This window comes from Crinia signifera, chromosome 6, assembly GCF_055691185.1.
Source record: "Crinia signifera chromosome 6, ASM5569118v1, whole genome shotgun sequence".
In the NCBI taxonomy this organism is placed as follows: Eukaryota; Metazoa; Chordata; class Amphibia; order Anura; family Myobatrachidae; genus Crinia; species Crinia signifera.
This window is the reverse complement of record NC_139222.1, coordinates 169,563,405-169,585,254: the sequence shown is the minus strand read 5'-3', so window position 1 is coordinate 169,585,254 and position 21,850 is coordinate 169,563,405. Positions and strand designations below refer to the sequence as shown.

The window sequence follows — 21,850 nt, the reverse complement described above, 5'->3', positions numbered from 1 at the left end:
CATGTTGAGGTAACAGGTGTTTATTGTCTCGCAGGTTATGCTGCTGGGAGATTCTGGTGTTGGAAAGACCTGTTTTCTCATCCAGTTTAAAGATGGGGCGTTTCTCTCAGGCACCTTCCTGGCAACTGTGGGCATTGATTTCCGGGTGAGAGTTCCCTCACAGGTGTTTTAGTCTGGACTCTTTGCAATATTTCCTGTCTGCTTCCCTTGTATAGCTCATTCTACCTTAGAAACCTTTTATGGTTATGATCTAGATGGTCGACAATGCCTAGGTCGACAATAGCAAAAGGTGGACGTAAGGTAAAGGTGTAGACATGTTCTCCACATAGACACCACACTGCACTCCTCAGCACACTATTATAATCTAACTACTGTATATGCCCACTTGGATGGTAAAGTATGAACTAGGGTATGTCGACCATTCTTGGGTGTCAACCTACTCACTGTCGGCCAGTAGTGGTTGACCTAGTCATTGTCGACTTAGAATTTTTGCTAGAGTTTGGGGGGAATGCACAGTGGATGTATGAAATTAAGCTCTTTTGTTTCTTGACTGAGAATTCCCTGTCTCTGGCTTCTGTCGTTTCTTTGGGTTTTGTTAAACCTTGGAATCACTTGGACATACTTCCGATGTAAATGACCTTTGCTTCTTGACACATTTTATTCTGCATTCTGAAATGTTTTCTGATACATGCTGTCTGAGATCGAAATTTATTGTGAAACTCCAAAATGTAACTTTCTTTGCTTTTCTATCTCTGTTGCTGATGTCTGGCAGCTTTTCATAATTTGTGATGTCACCATATTAAACAAATGTAATTTGTTTCAAGTTCTGTTGACCCTTTTTACTGTATTTCTTTAAGCCAAAAAAAAACCCCTTTTATTCACAATGATTAGTGGGGAAACTTGATATGGTTATTTTTTTGCCTTATTATTCTCTGAATGTCAATTGATTCCGCTGCTTCCTATGATCTTGTAAACTGGCAAACAGCAGGGATTTACCCATACTGTGTCTGAAACTCAGACATGACCAGCTGTTATTGTTTTTATATTATTGCCTGGACAGTGACAGTGTGGTCATCTTTGATCCCAGGACCATATAGGAAGGATCTATTTTCTTCCTGTAATTACTGTGCAGTGTCAAGGCCCATACACACAGTTTACTCGTTTGAGCTGCTTTCATCTCAAAAGCCGCCCAGTGTGTACGGGACAGAGATAAGGGGTCAGCGCTTATGCAAGCTCCCACATCATCGCTGGCCCGACCAATCATCTGCTGGTATTACCAGCAAGCGAACAATGGGGTGGATGGCGTTCCATAGCATCCTGCTCTGGAAAGTCGTACAACCCCCGGGAAAATCACTAAAATGTGTATGCACTGAGTGTTTTTCAGCCCAGCAATTTTCCCCACCATCGGTCAGCGTACATGCTGGGCATAATCGCTCAGTGTGTTTGGACACTGAGCGCGCGTGTGTGTGTGTGTGTCTGTGTGGTAGGAATCATGCGCAAATGAATCCTGACTCTCTATATCTGTCTTCTCTGCAGAATAAAGTAATTACTGTGGATGGATTAAAGGTGAACTTGCAGGTAAGGGTCTTTGAGCTGCTCGCGGTTGTAAATTATTTGTATGAACAAGAACACAATTATCAAAGCCGTAATTAGACTTTGTGGTGCCATGGGCCATTCTTCAACTAGGGACATAGACTGTAAGTTACTGCACCAATTAACTCTCCCTAAGGCTATGGAATTCGTCCTGATGCCAGCAGTTATTGGGGATTTTGTTTTCAGCACCTCTGGTACATGATTCAAAATCCTCGATAGCCAGCTCTTAGGTTGCCGTGTTCTAAAAAAAAAAAAAAAAACCAGGCTGGGACCTTGGGCTTTATTCTAGTTCACTCTTTCTGACAAAATCCTTCTTAGATGGACAAAACCATGTGCACTGCAGGGGGGCAGATGTAAAATGTGCAGAGAGAATTCGATTTGGGTGAGTTATTTTGTTTCTGTGCAGGGTAAATACTGGCTGCTTTATTTTTACACTGCAATATAGATCTCACTTTGAAGTAAAACCCCACCCAAATCTAATTCTCTCTGCACATGTTACATCTGCCCCCCTGCAGTGCACATGGTTTTGTCCATCTAAGAAGGAATTTGTCAGAAAGAGTGAACTAGAATAAGGCCCCTTATCCCAGATTCTTTGGACTTTTTATGAAAATAAAAAAAAATGTGGAAGAATTGGATAGGGCAGGGTTCCTCAAACTATTTTGCTCTGGGACCCCATCAGTCAATAAAAATGACAGGACCCCGGCAAGTTACTGCAGAAGGTCATCACGTCACACGTGTAGTCAGCAGACAGCGCATACCTAGCAGCATTATGGAGGCACAAAATGATGGGAGGAGTCGAAAATAACAGACCATTCAACTGATTTTTCAGACTCCTTAAATCACTAAGTCTAAAAAAGTAATCCGCCTGATGGTCAGCAACATGGAGTCGCGACCCCATGCTGAGAAGGTCGGGACCCACTTTGGGGTCAGGACCCACAGTTTGAGAAACGCTGGGATAGGGCTTTAAAAAACTCGAAAAATTTAGTTTTTTTTAGGGTGGGGCTTTTTCTAGGCTAAGTGGATAACCTGCACAACCTCGTGGGGAAGTGGCATGACAAATCAAATGTCAAAGAAAATATAAAAGATGAATCAAACTAAACCTGGCTGCTACCAGACAGACAGCATGAACTTACACAAAACTAGAAAACACAAACCGTGCGGGCATATGTTCGTGCACCAGTCCTTTTCCATTAACCCCTTCAGTGGTGGGTTTTTGTTTAGGGAGCGCTCACCACTGGGTGAGTTTTTTTTTTTTTTTTTTCCTGGGGAGCGCTCCCTAAAAAAAACCCCACCACTGTGTCCCCAGGTCCCCTGGGCAGCGCCACTGAATTGTGTATCAGCCACTGCCCGGCCTTACCCCTCAACATCCCGGCCCTGCCCCCGGCAACCGGTGTGATGTCGCCGCACAGTCATAGACTGTCACACAGCTGGGGGAGGGAGACGGGTGGGAAAGGGGATGCGCCTCCGAGAAGCCAAAGCCGGGCAGCGGCTCTAACCAGCGGTAATCCTGAGAATTTTCCGGGTTTACCAGTCTGGGCAGTAGGGCATAGCGCAGAAAATTCTTGGGATTACCAGCGATCGGGTTAATATGGATCAGTTTTTTTTTTTTTGTTTTTTTTTTATTCTATAATGACTTCTTCTGTAATTAGATTTCGTTTATAAGGGTCAGTCTTCTACAATTTGGAATAATACGCAGCCTAATAAATTAAAGTATGTTAGGTAATATTGTATTTTATCCACAATCGCAGCTCATGTGGAAAATTTAGTCTGTGGAAGTCCCACATAAACGGAGGTGTAATCACGTGAGTGTGAATAAGTTGATGCTCACATTAATGCTTAAATACAGATGTGTCTCATTACAGCATTGCTGTGTATAGAAGCGTTCTGCAGCTGGCTCATGATGCAAAGTGAATGCATAGTGGGGACTTATGCATAGTGTATGCCCCAATATGCTGCGACTTGTGAACATTGCAGCCACAACTTATCTGTAAGCTGAGCATGCGATATTTGCATTGGGTTCCTTTAGCTGTATTTCAATATATTTTCAATATATAATTGTTATTTATATATCACACATATTCCGCAGCGGTTTACAGCGAATACTTGAACATTCATATCTGTCCCTACCCCTGTCCCAGTGCAGCTTACAATCTATATTCCCTACCACATGCTCACACATTTGTTCTATTTTTAATTCTGTTATAAGCCATTAAACCTACCAGTTTATTTTTGGGTTGTGGGAATAAAACCGAAGTACCTGGAGGAAGCAAGCACGGGGAGAATATACAAACTCCGCACAGTTAGAGCCATGGTGGGGATTGAACCCATGACCTCAGTGCTGTGAGGCAGTAATGCTAACCATTACATCGTTTGTGCTGCCAGAATAAATATGCCACAGTTTCCTCTGTGCAGAGTAGTTGCATCAAATATTGATTTGATTTAAATTTTTCTTTTCACTTTATTTATTGGCAATTAACAAAATGCACTTCTATATTTAAAAAGCACTCTAACTTCTGAACAGAAGTGTGTGTGTGTGTGTATTTGTTATTTTTCTCAATGGGAAAACAGGCAGCACTCAGTCTCTAAGTCGAGTGAAGCAAAATGTCTTACTTGACTTGAGTTTCTGAGTGCTGCCTGTTTTGTCGTTGCTATATTGTGGTTTGCCAACCACCCTGGAGGGTACCGGAGCAGGATCCCTCTGACGTGAGGTACCGGAGTGCCAGGGGGTTTGGAGAAGGTATGTATGTATGTATATCACATTTGACGTTTTAGGGTGGTTTTTGTTGATGTAGGTGACCTTTTTTTTTTAAGCACTATCCAGTGAGCCCCAGGTTTTTTCATCTGAAATTTTTTTTGTGTGAAAACAAGGTCTGCGAAAAGCCTCTGGTGGGCGTAACAAAATCCCTGATAAGTTCCTAACAATTGCCCAGATTCTCTGTTGGATTCTCCTCTGGGCTGTTACCCGGCCAAAAGAACAACGTTGCCACCTTGAAAAAACAAAATTTCACTACCAAATTTTACAGGCCCTGGAATCTTGGATAACGCATGCAAACCTATTTTACAGTCTAAGTTTGTAAACTAGATATAAAAGCTATGATTCCTTGTTACAGTGTAATTATTTGTACACCTCTGCAAAGGGATGCCAATCCCGAGACATTTCTTTCAATCCCGGGATTGAAAAAAATGCTCAATCCTAGGATACCCGGGACTGACTCCCTCCACCTCCCCAGACCGGCCGCCGGCAGTTTTACTTCCTGCTGCCTGGTTCGGGGCACTGCAGTTGCCAAGAAAGGTGCGTCTAGCGCTTAAAGGGCAGCGAGTTGCGGGAGAAGAAGGGCAGCCCAGGTGTGGATGGAGATGTTAGGCGACGGGATGCATAGGGTGACTCAGGGCCTAAGAGCAGCCAGGCAGCGTCTGAGCGGGTGCTCAGCAATGCCCAACATCAGATTTGCGGATCTCGAAATCCTGTGATTGGATTGGGCCCTACCTCTGCATATGTATAAATGTTTCCGTATATGCACCATACAGTTTACTAAAGGTTAAACTTCACATCGAAGCTCATAAATCCAAACAGCCCTGTAATACTGTGTCCCGTGATGCTACAAACTGACACCGCACTTATTAGTGCAGAAAATGAGACACCTGTTTGTGACCTATGATATAGATCATAACTCATGCTAACGTTTTTTTCATCTTGCCAGTTAGAACTGAAAGCAGTAAGGAGGAAATGTATCAAAGTTTGGAAAGATAAAGTACCAACCAATCAGCTCTGACCACATACGTGCAATGATCACTTGTAAATCAAACCTAGTAAATAGTACATGCAATAGTAAGTGAGATACTATGAAATATGAATTACAGCATTTCCACAGCACTCCGTTATAAAATGCTGATTTATTTAATATTTGTGAATATTGTAAACAAATACATAATATTTCAGTATTGGTATAGGAAAAATATAATGAAAGACAAAAAGAAGGGAGGGGAGATGTCTGGCAGTCATCTGTTGGGTAACACAATAGAGGGAGGGAGCAGGAAATGGGTTTCATACCACTGGGTCAAACACATGCTTTTATAAATCCGGGATTGTGTTGATGTTGGCAAAGTTGCGATGAGGCTTTCTCATGTATCGAAAATGGACAAAGCCCTTCTCTCCTGATCTAACATGGTCTCGAGCCAATCCTTGCAGAAAATTAAGGTGAGTTTCTCCTTGTATAATTGAAAGTTATTGGGTGTATCCGTTCTTGTAGAATGGTCTTCTTTGCTGCTGCACTTATTGTAAGTCATGGTTTTCTACAACTTGGTGTGAGCCTCTGTCCCCTTGGGAAGTTGCGCAGTATGGCCCACTCAGGAGTGGTGAGAGGCACAGAATTAACCAAGTGGGTCTCAGCATCCCCTGCAATCTGCCTCCAAAAACCCTAAACCATCGGGGACTCCCGTAGGCAGTCATACAGATCAGCCTCTTCCTTGGCACATCTAGGGCTGCTTGTATGGTGATGATTAGATATCAGCCCATCCTAAACCAACTATGTGGAGATTATTAAGTACTATAGTATACATTTAATTAGAGCTCATTGTATGTGCTAGCAGTTAATAATGTGTGTGATCTTAAGGAGTCCATACACTTGTCTGATTTGGGCCGATTTTGCCCGATTCAGATGGATTTCTCGGCCCACATCGGATGTGTTTGACATCCCCTCCAACACGATGCGCACTCTCGTGTGCATCGGATCGGAGTATGGAGGGCTGATGGGCTGCATATTAAATCAGATCAGACCCATCAGTGGCACATTGCGGGTGCATTAGGGAGGGCCTTTAGTAGTCCATATAGCAGATCATCAAATCATGATTGTGAACAGGTCTTTCTGATGGGTGGCCAGTTTAGAGGTATAGGAATTGTGTCAATCATTGATGCATCCCCTGACATGATCTACGTTCTCATTCAAGAATCTGGGGGATGATTCGCCCCGCATTTGCAGGTCTTCACCGCATGTGGCCTCGGAGGCTTGTATAGTAACCTAGGTGCTCCAAGGGGTGCAGGGTGGGGGGTGTGCAGGAATCAGCCAGGGGGCGCATGTAAATGCCCTGCGTTTCCAGGGTGTACCCACAAAACCGCTGGACATCCCCTACCTTCCTGGGGTCACCGGATGTCATCTGCCCGCTCCGTTAATCTGAGTCACCAGAGAGTGACTTAGATTAGCGAGCGCTACCAAAATCATTCGATGGTCGGCAACCATCATATGATTTCAGATCCCCACGCAAGGCTGCGAACGGAGGCTTGGTGGCTATAACTGATTACTGATTATTACTACTACTTATGGTGGAAACACCTACAGTAGCTGTTGAACAGAGCTTGAGGTAATTATTAAGAAATGGAGCATGATGTAATAATTCACTAACGAGAGCATGATATTTATTATTCATGTACTGGAATATGATTTTATTATCTTTTTTTCTTCACCAGTTCCTCTTGTCTTGCTTATAGAAAAAAATAGTAAAACACCATGGTCCTGGAAAAAATAAAATGCTCCTAACAAAAAACAACAAAAAAAACCCACCAAAGTCTGGCACCTGACAAGAATAAAATAACCACATGCTATATTATACCAACTGCTGTGATGGGCTACATATAATACCAGTTATGGTGCCCATCATACTACACTGCAAGGAGAGCACATCATATTATTTTGGCTGTGTATCCCTTCACGTTAGTAGTGGTGCCACTTGCAATTTAGCAGCAAAGATAACCATTATCATAAACATGCTCTGCGTGGTGTCAAGAACCAGACAGGGTGTGATTCTAGCAGCATTTTAATCATTAATCCACTTATCGTAGTTAAACCCCTGACAAACTCCGGGTTCTCAGCGGTATTCCTGTGCAAAATCGTACTGCACTCACCTCCACCCCCCCCCCCCCCTCTATGCATTGTAATGATATTTACACACAATGCCCTGCGCAGTGCCATTTACACACATAATTACACGCATGGTGCCATGTGCACACAGAATGCCCCCCCGCCCCATAGTGCCACATGCATAACACCAACAGAGAGAACCAAAACACATCTATATATATATTTAAAAGACTACTGAAGTACTGTCAGTGACCATTAGAGGCCACGTCACAGACCAAATTACTCCTTGAAAGTGAAAGCAATTTTTGTTACAAAATATAAATAATGAATCTGTATATCTTCTCACCAATTTCTTTAACCCTGCCAAAGAAGATATTAAGTATTAAATAATTGTACAAATTCTAATCACCTGTTAATGGCAAAATGGGCAGTGCTTTGGCCACTGAGGCAACATTTATTCTGGGACTTGAAACCTGCCTGTGGCGTATGTTCTCTTTTAATTGGAAGTCTGAGGATTCACTCTGTGTATGTGTTTGTCACTAGAGCTAAGGGTTGAGTATGGGTGATATTGAGCCTAATTCAGACCTGATCGCAAAGCAGCTTTTATAAAAAATGGACAAAACCGTGCTGCACTGCAGGTGGGACAAATGTAAAGGTGCAGAGTAAAGGGCCCCATACATTACAACAATATGTCTGACCCTGAAGTATGATGAGATTTCCCTTGAACTTCCCCAGGACCTTCCCAGGAGTGTACGATTTTGTACTTTGGTGCTATTTTTGGATAAGATATATTTAGCCAAAAATCGCATCGGATATATCTTATGGTATACAATTGTCCCATAAGATATATCTGATGGGCTGGATTAGGGGGCCAGGAGGGGCTGAAAATGCCAGTCAAACTTTGCGATGCAGCACATGGGATATATCGCATGCACAATAAACACTTCCGTTTTCAATCCAATTCTGATAAATCAATAGTGCATCACTAGCAATCTAGGGGCTCTGAACCGACACTCTCAGGAAGTGCTTCGGACCAGATGGAAAACGCATACGATTTGCCACTTTTCGGGTGATATGTCACCCCAAAAGGTCAAAATAATGCAAAATCCTTGGAGTCTTAAGATTTGGGGGGGCAAATACACTACCAGGATTTGAGCCAATGTCACGATGGATATCGTCCCAAATCAGATGCATTTAATGTACCATCGAGTCCTGTGCAGATAGGTCCTGAGTCGGAAGTTGGACTTACATGTCTATGTCGACTTACGTTGACATGGACACGTATATGGTGTTCATTCTAGCACCCGCTATCTGTGAAATCCCATGCAGTTCCTCTTCCCTGCCTGGGGTGTTGCTGTCTGCTGTGATGTTTCTAGCACAAGTCTAGATTGCATATCAGTGCTGATATACAGACCACACTGTGCTAGAAGCACTACAGCAGACAGCGACACCCCATGCAAGGGAAGAGGAACTGCATGGGTTTTCAGATAGCCGGTGCTAGAATGAACACCAAGTATAAGTGTACTGCGTCCCCTTGCAATTCTTGCTTCGCTCAGCACACTATTATATTCTCCCTCTATGCCCACTTGGTAAAGAATGAAAAAAAACACCTTAAAAAAATAATAATAAACCCTTTTCCACATTGACCTAATGCTTGTGTCAACCTATTTCATGTGCTATTGACTGTCGACCTATTTGGTTGACCTTTATGACTGCCAACAAAGGGCGGGATGTACTAAAGGGAAAATGCGGTAAAACGGGGGTTTTACCGCATTTTCCTATGTACCATTACCCGTCCACCCCGTTTCCCTCTGGGTGGCGATACCCTATAGAAGCTTACGGGCTTCTATTGCCTCTATTGCGGCGGCTGGCAGGCGAAGGGCGGCGATGTACAGTATATCAATACATACCGCCCCTAGTGAGCGCATCCTGTCTGACACACTAATCATACTGCTTTATATGCACAAAGTAGCATGCAAGATAAGTAGCAGTCTTATGTGTCGTTTATAACGTTCTGCAGATCTGGGACACGGCTGGTCAGGAGCGCTTTCGGAGTGTCACACATGCTTATTACAGGGATGCGCAGGGTGAGTGACTTTCTTGATCTTTAAAAATTATACAGAAAATGACTGGCGCTGGTAACTTTTCTTTCCTATCCCTAGCTCTGCTCCTGTTGTATGACATCACAAGCAAGACCTCATTTGACAACATCCGTGTATGTAACAGAATTCTGCTGAATTATGTTTCTCTAAACCTATTTCTACACTCTCCCTTTCTTACTTAACTCTGTAGTCTGTACACCCTATGCTTCAAGTTTGTATCATTCATATGACATCATATTAAACAGCCAAATCAGAGCAGTGTCATTTGCTGGTATACCCAGAGGAGACTTTCTTGTTGTTTTCCACCTTAGAAGGCTAGATTACATCAATGTCAAGCCTATAAAATCATATTGGTATCCAAAACAAGCTAAAGGAACACACTCCTCAAAATAATGAAACTACACCGCCCATGCGTGTTCAATTGAGATAAGGTTTATGTTTAGTGATATGTGCCTTGAATGTATTTTTACATGTGATAGCTATATATGGTAGTCTTATCTATCTACCAACTTCCTCAGTCTGTACTTCCCTGGAGTAGAATCTGCATCAGGGCTTTTGTAAAACAATTAGGTTTATTCTATCTTGTTTACTTTTGCTTGCATTCCAGCTGTAAGTGGGGAACAATAGGTTGTTGATAACCGCCTACAGTAAATTTATACTGAAATTGATTAGGAACAGATTTGAAGTGTACGTAGAGAGACTTATTTTGTAAAAAGATGAGTATTCAGAACCATATCTGCTGCCCATTAAAATTATGCAGTGCAGCTTCTGAAGTCTGATTTTATTATGCCTTACATAGTGCCAAGACTATTGTGTACAGCCTTATCTGATACCATGTCAAATTTTCATTGTCGCATTTTGAATGAATAGCTTTCCCTGAAACCAGATTTAATCTTCAGAGGCTTCATTGTTACCCAGTCTAATCTGTAGAGCCTTCACTTTTACCAAGTGTACATTTGCACAGATGAGAAGAACTGAGCATCCAAGAAAGACTTTTTTAGATTTGATACGTTTTATCGATTTTAAGATCATAACAAAAATACATCCATTTGAAACAGTAAATCTTAAAACATAATTCGTTTTTTTGATCATCTGTGTTATTTTCTCCATTATTTCTCTCTATATTTCTCATGGCCTATTCACCATGTGGAATCTATCTCTTCTCATTAGAGAATCAGATTCTGACCTACTGTACATGGCAAGGCCACATGACCCGACTCGCATGTCACTCAAAATCTCTTTAATTGCTGGCAAAAGGAGCAGTTAGCAGGGATTTCGTTTCTATTGCCTTCTAGTTTGTGAAACAAAATTCCTGATCATGCTGGCTACCATGGACCGTTACATTTTCCAGGATCAATTAGACATGGTAACTTGCCACGGCTAATTGAATTTGCCATTTACATTATAGATCACTAATTGTTTTTACAATAAACCCTTAGTGTACATTTAAAGTTAGGTTGTAAAATATGTAATTTCTCTGTGCTTGAATGTCTTACTATATTTAGATCTTATTTTAAATATTGGCTGAAATGATAGTCCATGGTATTTAAACAGACATAAGTCTAGTTAAGTAAAACAGTGAAGCGTATTTGCTGCATGTTCATTACATTAACTATTAACTATCTATTTCCCAATATATAATGTTCCACAAAGTTTTAGAACTGTACTATATCCCACTTATTGTGATTTCTATTGCTCTTCCTTATGTGACTTGTTTTTGTTTCTTTGTGACTCTCACTGTGTTATATAGGCCTGGCTTACAGAGGTTCATGAATTTTCAAACAAGGATGTGGTCATCATGTTGCTCGGTAACAAGGTCCGTGCAACTTCCTGCTATGCTGCAATTCTCTGAAATGTCATAACCACTTACTCTCTGCATAATGCTTAATATCTATAGCTGCATAATGCTTCATATGTATAGCTGTTATGTGGTTATCTGTTGTAAAACCACATTTGAGTCAACCAAACATTTTGAATAATGAACATACTAGGTAACAATATATGTACAACTCTTGCCACCCTGTATGTTTTCTTTTCAGAAGTGACCAGAACTAGAAAGTAAAGTCACAAGCAATATATTCTGTAAGGGTACAAGTTACAAGTGACCCTTCATACCTCCAAAAGTGGCCACATTTTAGCTTCCTACAGAAACATAAAAGCGCTAGCATGGTGCACTGCACTACTGGCCTCCATATTTCTATGCAGCATTAATCTGACCCTTCTGCAAATGTCTATCCGTGACCAGCGATGATTGCTGATCCGTTGGAGGATCGAGTACATTAACCATCTTAAAAATGCCTTATTCCCCAATCCCTACCAAAAATGGTGGGAATCTGAAATTGTGAAACTTTTTAGTATTCCCGATCCCCCAACCTGACTGTCGGGGGGACATTGCCCCAATACATCTCAGACATATGGAGGCCAATGCGGCTTAAACTCTATGGAATGCTATGTATGATAATTATAAAGGTAAGATAAAGTGGGTGCGGATCGTTTGGTCGACATGGGTCTAGGTCCACATGGGTCTTGGTCGACATGGGCAAGGTCGACAGTCAAATGGTCGACATGGGGTTTTTCATTGTTTTTTTTTTTTTTTTACCCGAATGTCGATATGGACAGTTGGAAGTGCACCGCATCCGCTCGCTTTGCTCGCAATGCTTTGGGTACGTGCCTTGCTACGCTCGGCACACTATTTTATTCTCCCGCCCACCCTAGTGAATGGTAGGGCATGAAATACCGCCTGTGTGCTCAAAAAACTGGGAAAACCCCATGTCGACCTTTTGTCTGTCGACATTTTGAATGTCGACCTAATGTCATGTCGATCTAGACCTTTGTCGACCTTGCTGCATGTCGACCTGGTGGTGTTGACCCAATGCTTGTCGACCTAGTTGTTGTAGACCTAATGACCGTATCCCGATAAAGCATGGGTAGCCCCATTACTCAAATACAATTTTTAAAATACACTACTAAAATCGTTTCATTAGCAGGATACTGTGCCTTCTCAAGGGCTCTACACACGGAGAGATTTGTGCCAGAGATTCATAATGGGAGATTCAGCACAAGAGATTTTAAATCTGTCACAGAAAGTGTTTAGGCGACTTCAGGGGAATAAAAATAAGAAGCCGCAGAGGGGGAGGAGGGGGTCGGTGGTGCCACAGGTGGAGGTTCTCAGAAGGCATGGCAGTATTGCATGGCCCGTTCAGAAGACCCTGCCACACATACGGGAGATGTGCAGGACCTTCTGAGCGACAGAAAATATCTGACAGGGCTGTTCTTTAATCATAGGCAAATTCAGAACCGCAGGGCCGCGCATTTAAGGTGCTGTTAGGGCCCTGTGTGTGGGGCCCTTTAGAACTATAAAATATGATGTAAAGAAGTGTGCATTGTAATTTAGTTCAAACATTAACCTTTATGCGGCCCATATTAATTGTTGTGTTTGTATGATTTTGTTATTATGTTAGGATGCTTTTGTTTTGTTGACCAATGTTGAATGTTTATATTACAAATTGTCACCAAGTGTCTATAAATAGCTGTGTAATTGTCTAGCATCAGCAATCTTTATGTTGCTCTCCGATCTTTAATTCTAAAGACTTATGTACTTTCTGATTTGCAGAGTGACGTGACAAGCGGACGTGTTGTCAGAACTGAAGATGGGGAGTCATTGGCTAAGGTCAGAAAATCACTACAAAACTGTATAGCTTAACCGGCTCTCCCCAGGATATTGGCTTTTAATAATATTTGGTATCCTCTCCAGGAGTATGGAATCCCCTTCATGGAGACTAGTGCAAAGACAGGTGTAAATGTGGAACTGGCATTTATGGCTGTAGCGAAGTGAGTACATTAGAGTATAATGTGACTGGTGTAAATGTATTACAAGAAAATGTGAAAGCAGCGATGCTGGAATTGATACAAATTATATTTAATAATATTAAATAAATACCCAATTGATATATATATATATTCACTCACTCACTCACTCACTCACTGGCCGGCATAAAAATAAAAGATTCCTAAAAATACTCTTCTCCTAATGGAAGAGTCTATAATAGCTCCCAAATTTGATAATAATCGATGGTAACAATACAGTCCTTATTCCATGCTATTATTCAAAAGAAGGAAGCGTGATGCAGCTCACTCACAGCTGGTATCAATCTTTTCACTGCTAATAGCCGTTAATATGAAGCAGGAAAGTCTGTTTTCGCTATCAATATATGCATGTTTTTGTTATTATTCACATGACTTTGACAGATCTCATTGTGCCAGAGATAGGGGCTGGATTAAGGCTGCTGGGGCTAATGGCAACAAAGGTACACACTCACATTCTACATTACCTGTACGAAATCCGCTCTAGAGCAGCAGATGTGGACTGCTCACAGTCAGTGTTTTCAGGTATTTCTCTTCGTTATACTGTGAAACTGGCTAAAAAGTGGTGTGTGTGTGCATGGGGGCCCCCCCGGGACAACCGCCGCTGTCGCCATAGGCGAATCCCGGCGGCTGTCAGTGTCCCCCTGCGTCTCCTCCTCCCCCCTGCAGCCGGATGTCCTCCCTGCTCTGACACCTGCTGGGGGAGGAGGAGATCGATGGAGGACGGGGGGGGGGGGGGGGTCGCGCGGGCGGCGATAGAAGCCCATAGGCTTCTATAGGTGGCGATACCCTGCCAGGCGGGGACGGGGCGGACGGGTGATGGTACATGGGAAAATGCGGTAAAACCTCAGTTTTACCGCATTTTCCCTTTAGTAGATCCCGGCCAGAATCACAAGTGAAGTATTTAGCTCCACCTGTGACTCTTTTAAAATGTGTCAGTCAGTAATGAGTGCACCTGTGTACCTGCAAGGTGAGCTGGAAATCGTGAACTGTTGATAGCTCTTGAGGACTGGAGTTGGCTACCACTGCTATAGAGTATAATGTTCCTTCCTCTCCCCGTATTCTAGAATAAAATAAACTTTTTCCTCCTTTGGTGAGAATTGGAACCCTACACTGCCTTTAGATCCCATGCATTGACCTGCTCCAGCTGTGCATCTCCCTGCATCATACAGGGAAGGAAGCTGTCGTGCCACCCCTAGGCACGTGCTTCAAGGAACCTGTGGGAAACCTGGCACTGCCTGTCACCTCTCCCTTAATCTGGCCCAGAATAAAGTACTATAGAGTGCTTCATTTATCTCTTACCTCCTCAAGTTTACCTCAAGAAGGTGCACAATAGATACATACCCTCCAACACGACCCATTCCATTAGGTACAAAATGCTCTGTTCCTGGACTTCCGTGGCAGTTGCAGAGGTTGGACTCCAGCACAGTCCAAAATTCAAAGAGGGAGTCACATCAACTGCCACTGAGACCAGGACAGTGATGTTTGGAGTGGCATTAGGTGTGGCTCCCCTTTTTGAATATTGGACTGTGCTGCAGCCACACCTCTGCTACTGCCACTGGTAAGGATGTCCAGAAACAGAGCATTTTGTTCCTAATGGAATGGGCCATGTTGGAGGGTATGTAGATACTGTTTTCCCTTTACACCTCCCATGTACAAGCTTCCTCACAGAATACGATCCAAGACACAGCTCTCTGGCAGAATGAAAGCTTTCCTTTTTTTTAAATATACTAAAGCAATTCAATACAGCTTTCCTTTATATTAAATACAATATGACCTATCTAGAATTTTGTTATGACTTTTTCACTTAAATTAGTAAGTGAAAGTAGACTTTATTTCAGGGTTGCCGACCCTCCCGGAATTTCCGGGAGTCTCCCGAAAATCGGGTACCCCCTCCCGGCCCCCGGAAGGGTGGGCAACCCTCCCGGATTCAGGGGGGACCCCCCGCTGACCCCCGGATCGCGGCATTAAAATGCCGCAATCCTCGGGTCTCAGAGGAGGGGGCGGAGCTAAAATGGCAAAATCGCGTCATTTTAGCCCCGCCCCCTCCACGGAGATACATGAATTCGCTGCTTTACCAGCATGGGGGCGGGGCTTAGTGATGTCACTTGTAAGCCCCGCCCCCTGAGCGGCTGCTGAAACTCTCCTCTCCGGGCTTCTCCCGGAGAGGAGAATCTTAAAGTCGGCAACCCTGCTTTATTTTAGTACAGAAACTGCTTGGTAATTATCTGCTTGTAGTTTGTATCTCTCGCCTATTTCTTTCAATACCTATATCTTTTTGTTATGTGAATGGACAACCACCAGTATACATATGAATAGATTCTGAACTTTACAGTCAGTAAATGTCTCTTATTCCTCTAATTTCTTAATTTATTAATCCATGAATTTTGTAGAGCTGATGAGATTTGACAAAGTATTTATCAAGAATTCCAGTCTCTCTCTCTCACCCCTCCCCCTGTGTTGCCAGTGACCACTAGAGGCCACTCGAGGAACCAAATTAATTCTCTGTGTGCTAAAAGATGGCATAACAGAAAGTATTAAAAACTGTCAAAGCTCCAAGTGAAAGTACAGGCCTTTTAACTAGTAGATGTATAAATGCACAAGCTAGTAATCCTTACAAATGCAAGATCCCACTTGTTTTATTGTGAAGTATAGTACCAGGAAATGATTTATATTGTTGAATACTTGTATAGGTGCATAATCTCTTTTGCCACCATTTTGGGTTGTGTGTAATGTGTATCCTCCTACAAAGGGAGCTGAAGCAGAGGTCCAGTCATCAGGATGAACCTAAATTTCAGATCCATCAGTACATTGCATCCCAGAAGAAGAAAAGCAGCTGCTGTGGATTCCTTTGATCATGTAGTGGGATGTAATCCTTGTTCTCTGGATCCAGAAAAGACTGTAGATTTGTGGAAACAATCTGAGCCATGAAACCGCCAAACTCAGGATTGGAGAATGTCCTTAGCCCTCTTAGATGGTTTTATCCCGGCCAATGAAGCCTTTTTTTAATTTATTATTTCATCTGCTCTCAAGTGAGATTCATGTAGATAGAAAGTTATGCCCTGACTATCAGTAAACTCTGCCAAAAAGACATTTATATGAACAAAACCTCCACAAGAGCCTTTTATATACCTATTAATATACGGTATTCCACACTGCCATTTTTCTGCAATCCTTTTGCTGTTTTATATTGTACCGTACTTTGCAAATCGGAGATTTGTTTACATTTTTAGCTATAACGAATTGTAATGGTTTTACTGTAATTAATGTCTTGTATCAACTCCCAGGGAGACACGGCTCACATACAGTAGCTTTGGTGTGAGACACTAATTACAGAATTCTGTAGACATGAGGATACAGCGTATACTTGTTTGTTACCTTAAATGTAATATATTCAAGTTGAAAGAATATAAAATAATTTGACATTATATTTGTGTCCATTTGCTACTTAGACATAGGAAGACACGTGGCTAGTTAATACAAACAAGGCTAATATTATTAGACCTACATGCAGAACATGAAGACTGGTCTCGCAAAGATGCTGTGATCCTACTAACACTGGGCAGCAAGAAGACTGCATTAAAACCCAGTGAATATAGTTGGTGACTGATCTCTCACACACACTAAAGAGTTTTCCTTTATTTAATGATTTAAATAAAACCGCTTATTAAGCCAAAGCAATTTCCAGAAGAAGTAGATACAGCAACCTGATTTGTGGTATGAAACCACTATGAGGAAGGAACCTAGACACAATCGGTTATACATACTCTGCACAGGTCAAAAACCAATGGATAATAGGTGTGCAGACAGCAGGACCAATTGGTCCTGGTCCATGGTGCTTCCTTCTTCAAAACACTCATGTTTGTCACCACCTCAATGCGGAAGGGTCGCCTGGTCTATACCAAAACCAAACATCCACCAAAGGTTCCAGGGATGTCTCATGACATTTAGGAACCGCGATTCTGGTTTTATATTCATTATAAAAAGCCATTGAAGCTTAAGTGTTCATTTAGACCCAATAGTGCTATTGTGTGCAAGCGATAGATTCATCTAGTTTCTCTTTGTGAGAGCTTTGGCTTTATCACTACCCCTAATTTTGATGCGTTCTTGATCTATAATTTATTAGCGAAGAGATGATGAAGTATGTTTGAAGGTCTTGAAGTGTCGGGCAACTGGCTGATGCCATTCTCGTCCTTCCAGAGCTAGCCTTATGGAGGAACGCTGAAGCATCATGCACTCTCTGAATTGTTGGATAGTCTTCGCAAAATACAGTTAACTGGGCACCTTTATTTCTCTAACAGCAGTTATTACATTCACATGAAAATTAGCTGTTGTAGGTTACAGCATTTCCTTCCACATTCAGAGTAACATTCCTGCTTCACAGCAATTGACTCCTACGGTAATCCCAGCCTTTCACCTGGCCAGCTAGCCTAGCGTCAGGAGAATCTGATCTGTCCACAGAAACTATACTTAAAGGCAGCTCATGGGTGATACTAATCAACTAGGCTGCAGTTGATTCCTGAGCTCAAATCAAAACCTGGACTGGATCCTTGTTTCCCTGTAGTGTGCTAAAACAGGGAAAGATTATTAACCCTGTTAAACACACACACATTATGTATGTATGTTTGTATGTATGTATAGAACCAGAAAATATACAATCCTAAAACATTTCTAAATAGAGCTACAAATATAGGAATGGCAATAAAGAAACCGTACTAAAAAAAAAAGGAAACTAGAACGTCCTTAAGTTTTGCCAGAAATGAGCTTTTTCAGTGTAAAAATGCATTTTCAATCTTGATTTCTGATCCTCCGTATGTATATAATATACTGCTTCCTAAAAAACTTTGCACACCTATTTCGTCAATACAATGTATATATTCACTTTGTCTTGTTTTTAATGCTCTGGAGGTGCTGCCCATATAAATTAGGCTACATGTCAATGCTATAAATCATGTGGCATGTGATGAAAACTAGTATTATTATTATATTCTTTGTCCTTCACCCTAAAAAATGTGGTTTTATGTTTATCACTTTTGACTAATTTACACACGTTGCACGTCCCACATTGTGCAAAGCCTTATTGGGTGGGACATTTAAAAATCAAATGCAGTTTGTTCTTAAGGTTTTGTTCTTTTTTTTTAATGAAGATCTGTTCATCTAGGATTTTCTTTTGAGGATAAGGTCCTACATCAGTGATTTCCAGTGCTAAAGGGCATTCACCTTTTGATGGTTTTCTTCTTTTTAGATGCCTTGCAGGTCAGAAGTTCCTCTCTTTCCAACTTTGTTACCTCCTTTTTAAAATAAAATTTGTGACCCATCTCATCCACTTGGGATCGGGTATAGGTCATGGCCAACAGTCAAATGGTCGACAGGCAAAATGTCTACATGCATTAGGTCGACACAAGCAAAGGGTTTTTGTCAAGCCCTCTTGCCTGCCGCTCGCTGTATTCTGTATGCTGTATTCAATGTTCCTGGGAAATCCTCACAATCAGAGGATGGCAAGGATTACCTTAAAGGGCAAGGTTCGTCGTGCTCTCTTTTTCCACCTTGCTGAAGAGAGGTGGAAATGGTGAGTGAAGGGGAGCAGTTGAATACTGACTGTGAGCTATCGGCACGGGATGCAGTTGGAATGCCGGCAGTCGGAATCTTGGCGTTGAAAATCCTGATGCCGAAATCACAACACTTTCTCCCTCAATGGGTGTCCAAGACACCCATAGAGGGAGAATAAATTAGTGTGCCGAGCGTAGCGAGGCACCAGGCCCGCTGCGTGGCAAGCCCGCAAGGGGGGGATCCACGTCCCGCGCCCCCCCCCCCCCTTGTCGGGATTTCAGCGGTTGGGATTCCGAAGTCGGGATTCCGACCGCCGGGATTTAGTACCAATCCCATCGGCACTGCTCGCCATTATAGCATTGAATATACCCCATAGAGATAACAATGTTGGATGGAGAGTAACTTCTGACCTGCAAGTTATATTATGTTACATACAAGACCTAATTCTTGGAGCGTGATATGGTATAGTGGAGATCCAAGAGAAAGATGTACTATATCCGATGTATTAACAGTTTTGCAGGAAATCACCAAATACTTTTCACACGATTCCTGGAGACATGTAATGTGGAATGATCACAGCAGATATCTGAGTTACCTTCTGCAGTTTTTCTATATTTGATTGTAAAAAAAGCCTCCATTGGTATTTTATGAGGGCTGCTCAAATGTAAAATGTACCATATCTGGGGCATGGCTCTGACAGCCAACAATGGCTTTAGCTGACTTTCAGACTACAATTCTGCATTTTTGGGGGGCAGGAGAGATCAAAGAGACTGGCTCCTGCCGGAGTCGGTGCCTTTTACGTGCATTTTTGATAGATTGTTTTGATTAATTTCTTATTGTTGCAATATGCAGCCAGAAGACATTAGGTACTTATGTAGTACCAGAGCGCCCAATTAACATACAGTACGTATGCAAGCCTAAGGAAATCGCATTGCATGGCCCATTTTAGTAGCGTACAATGCAATCTCAGTAGTTCATATGGTATGGACGTTTGGCGGTTAGCGTAGCTGTGCTTTCCGAATAAGCGTAGGCTGCGCAAATAGCGTAGTAAGTCAGAACTTGCGTAAGTGTTCCCGCTCCCTGTCATATTCATTCTGAGGTGAATAACTGACAGTGATGGCTGCATCAGTGAGTGCTCAGAACGCGACAGAGGTTACAGCGATGGCAGGTGAACCAGTCACCATGTTCACCTTGCCAAATACAGAGGAGGAGGCTGTAATCTTTTTCCAGCGCCACCAGTTGCTGCCGTTCATGCAAAATTGTGTGAATGGCCACCTGATGCAGATATCCCTGAAGGAAAGCAAGTGGCGCTGCCACATTAAGGCCTGCCGCAAAAAGGTCAGTCTCAGAGTGGCGCACTGGTTCCCTTTTTATAAATGTAATTAATGTGTTTTCTTGATTAATAATTATTAAGTAAATTTACAGTTTATCGTTAACACTTGTCCTCATTACTGTGTCAGATGTATGGTATGGCTGGTGTGAATGTGTTCCTAAAACCCCTCCACTATACACACCACCCCGAAGCGTGGCGAGCGCAGCGGAATGTGTCCTTCCGACCTTTTCATACCCCCACTATCCACATCGGCATGGAGTTGGTTTTATATAGTGTGGCGAGCGGACGCGGAATACATGTAAAGTAATCCGCGGTGCTCACCGCACTTCTGGCTCGGTGGCTCGCCACACTTTATAAAATCAACCCCACGCCGACGTGGATAGTGGGGGTATGAAAAGGTCGGGAGGACGCGTAACTCCACACGTTACACGTACCCCCACGGGGCCCGCTGCGCTCGCCACGCTTCGGGGTGCCGTAGAAAGTGTGGGGGGGGTGCCTAAAAATCACATTGTATGTCATTGCAATGTAGTAAAGTTAATGGCATCGCACCCTATAAAATCGATGCGATAAGCCCGGGGCAAGAGAGCAGTGAATAAATTACTTAGGAAGATCGCCTTTTCCTTATGCAGAATAACCCAACCCACTAAGCAAATTGCTTAGTAGGCGCCCTGGTACTACATAAGTACCAGACAATATAACTGTCAGGGCTAAATTGTAACTGTAAATAAATATGCCTTCATTTATCAAACAATATTTGATCTCAAACACCAAACCATATCAAACACCCGTTTTCGAGGCATAGCAGCAAATATTAATTATATCACCCTTATGTTCTCTTTTTCTTTTTCTCCAGTGTAACATGTACCAAGGGGACCGCAAGAGGAATCTCCGATCCCTGCTGCGATCCCTCCTGCACCACGTTCGGCCCGCATACCCCATAGGTTTCTATGGGGGATGCAACGCTGCCCGATTTATCAACATCGGGCAGCAGCGCTTCGCATCCCTGGGCTATCAGCATTCTGAGATGACATTAGCCTATGGGCTACTGACCGCACTGCCCCAGTTGCAGTGCGGTCACCTGGGCTGGCGTGGAGTCGGTGCTAACTGCGCATGCGCAGACCCCACGGTGCCCTGGTCAGCACCTAGCAGGGACGGGCTCCTTTCTGAACCCTGTCCCTGCGCTTGTGGGATGACACATCCCAGCGCTAGTATCGCATTTTACAATGCGATTCTAGGCAGTAACATTTCCCCCAGATTGCATTGTAAATGTGATCCATAATAAATAAGCCCCATAGAGAGGGGTATCAAGTTCTGTTGCTGCTCTGAATTGTGTCTGAGGTTGACTGTGACCACAACTTGCAGAATATATCAGCAGAGGTTGTGAGACAAAGTGCTTAAAAACTGCATTATATACAGATTGTCACATGGGGTTCTGCATTATTCAAGGCTCAGATTACATGACCTATTTCACAGAGTATAGAAGAAAAGCTCTATAAAATAATAAATGACATCAATTTTCTTATGGTATGGCAAGTACTATTTTTAAATTATTT

At 42.7% G+C, this 21,850-nt stretch overlaps 1 protein-coding gene across 3 annotated transcripts in view; it reads left to right on the top strand.

Annotated features, from left to right (window-relative positions):
• RAB37 (RAB37, member RAS oncogene family) overlaps positions 1–16,842 on the top strand; it is a 51,149-nt gene extending 34,307 nt beyond the window's left edge. For 2 of the 3 annotated variants that reach the window (XM_083148075.1, XM_083148076.1), the window contains 8 exons: positions 35–145; positions 1,537–1,578; positions 9,469–9,535; positions 9,611–9,663; positions 11,301–11,366; positions 13,164–13,220; positions 13,305–13,381; positions 16,167–16,842. In XM_083148075.1, coding sequence (XP_083004201.1) covers positions 35–145; positions 1,537–1,578; positions 9,469–9,535; positions 9,611–9,663; positions 11,301–11,366; positions 13,164–13,220; positions 13,305–13,381; positions 16,167–16,269 — 576 coding nt within the window. In that variant the 3' untranslated portion in view covers positions 16,270–16,842. The remainder of the gene's footprint in view (positions 1–34; positions 146–1,536; positions 1,579–9,468; positions 9,536–9,610; positions 9,664–11,300; positions 11,367–13,163; positions 13,221–13,304; positions 13,382–16,166) is intronic. The other variant, XM_083148078.1, reaches the window with a different exon arrangement.
• Positions 16,843–21,850: the final 5,008 nt, after the last annotated feature.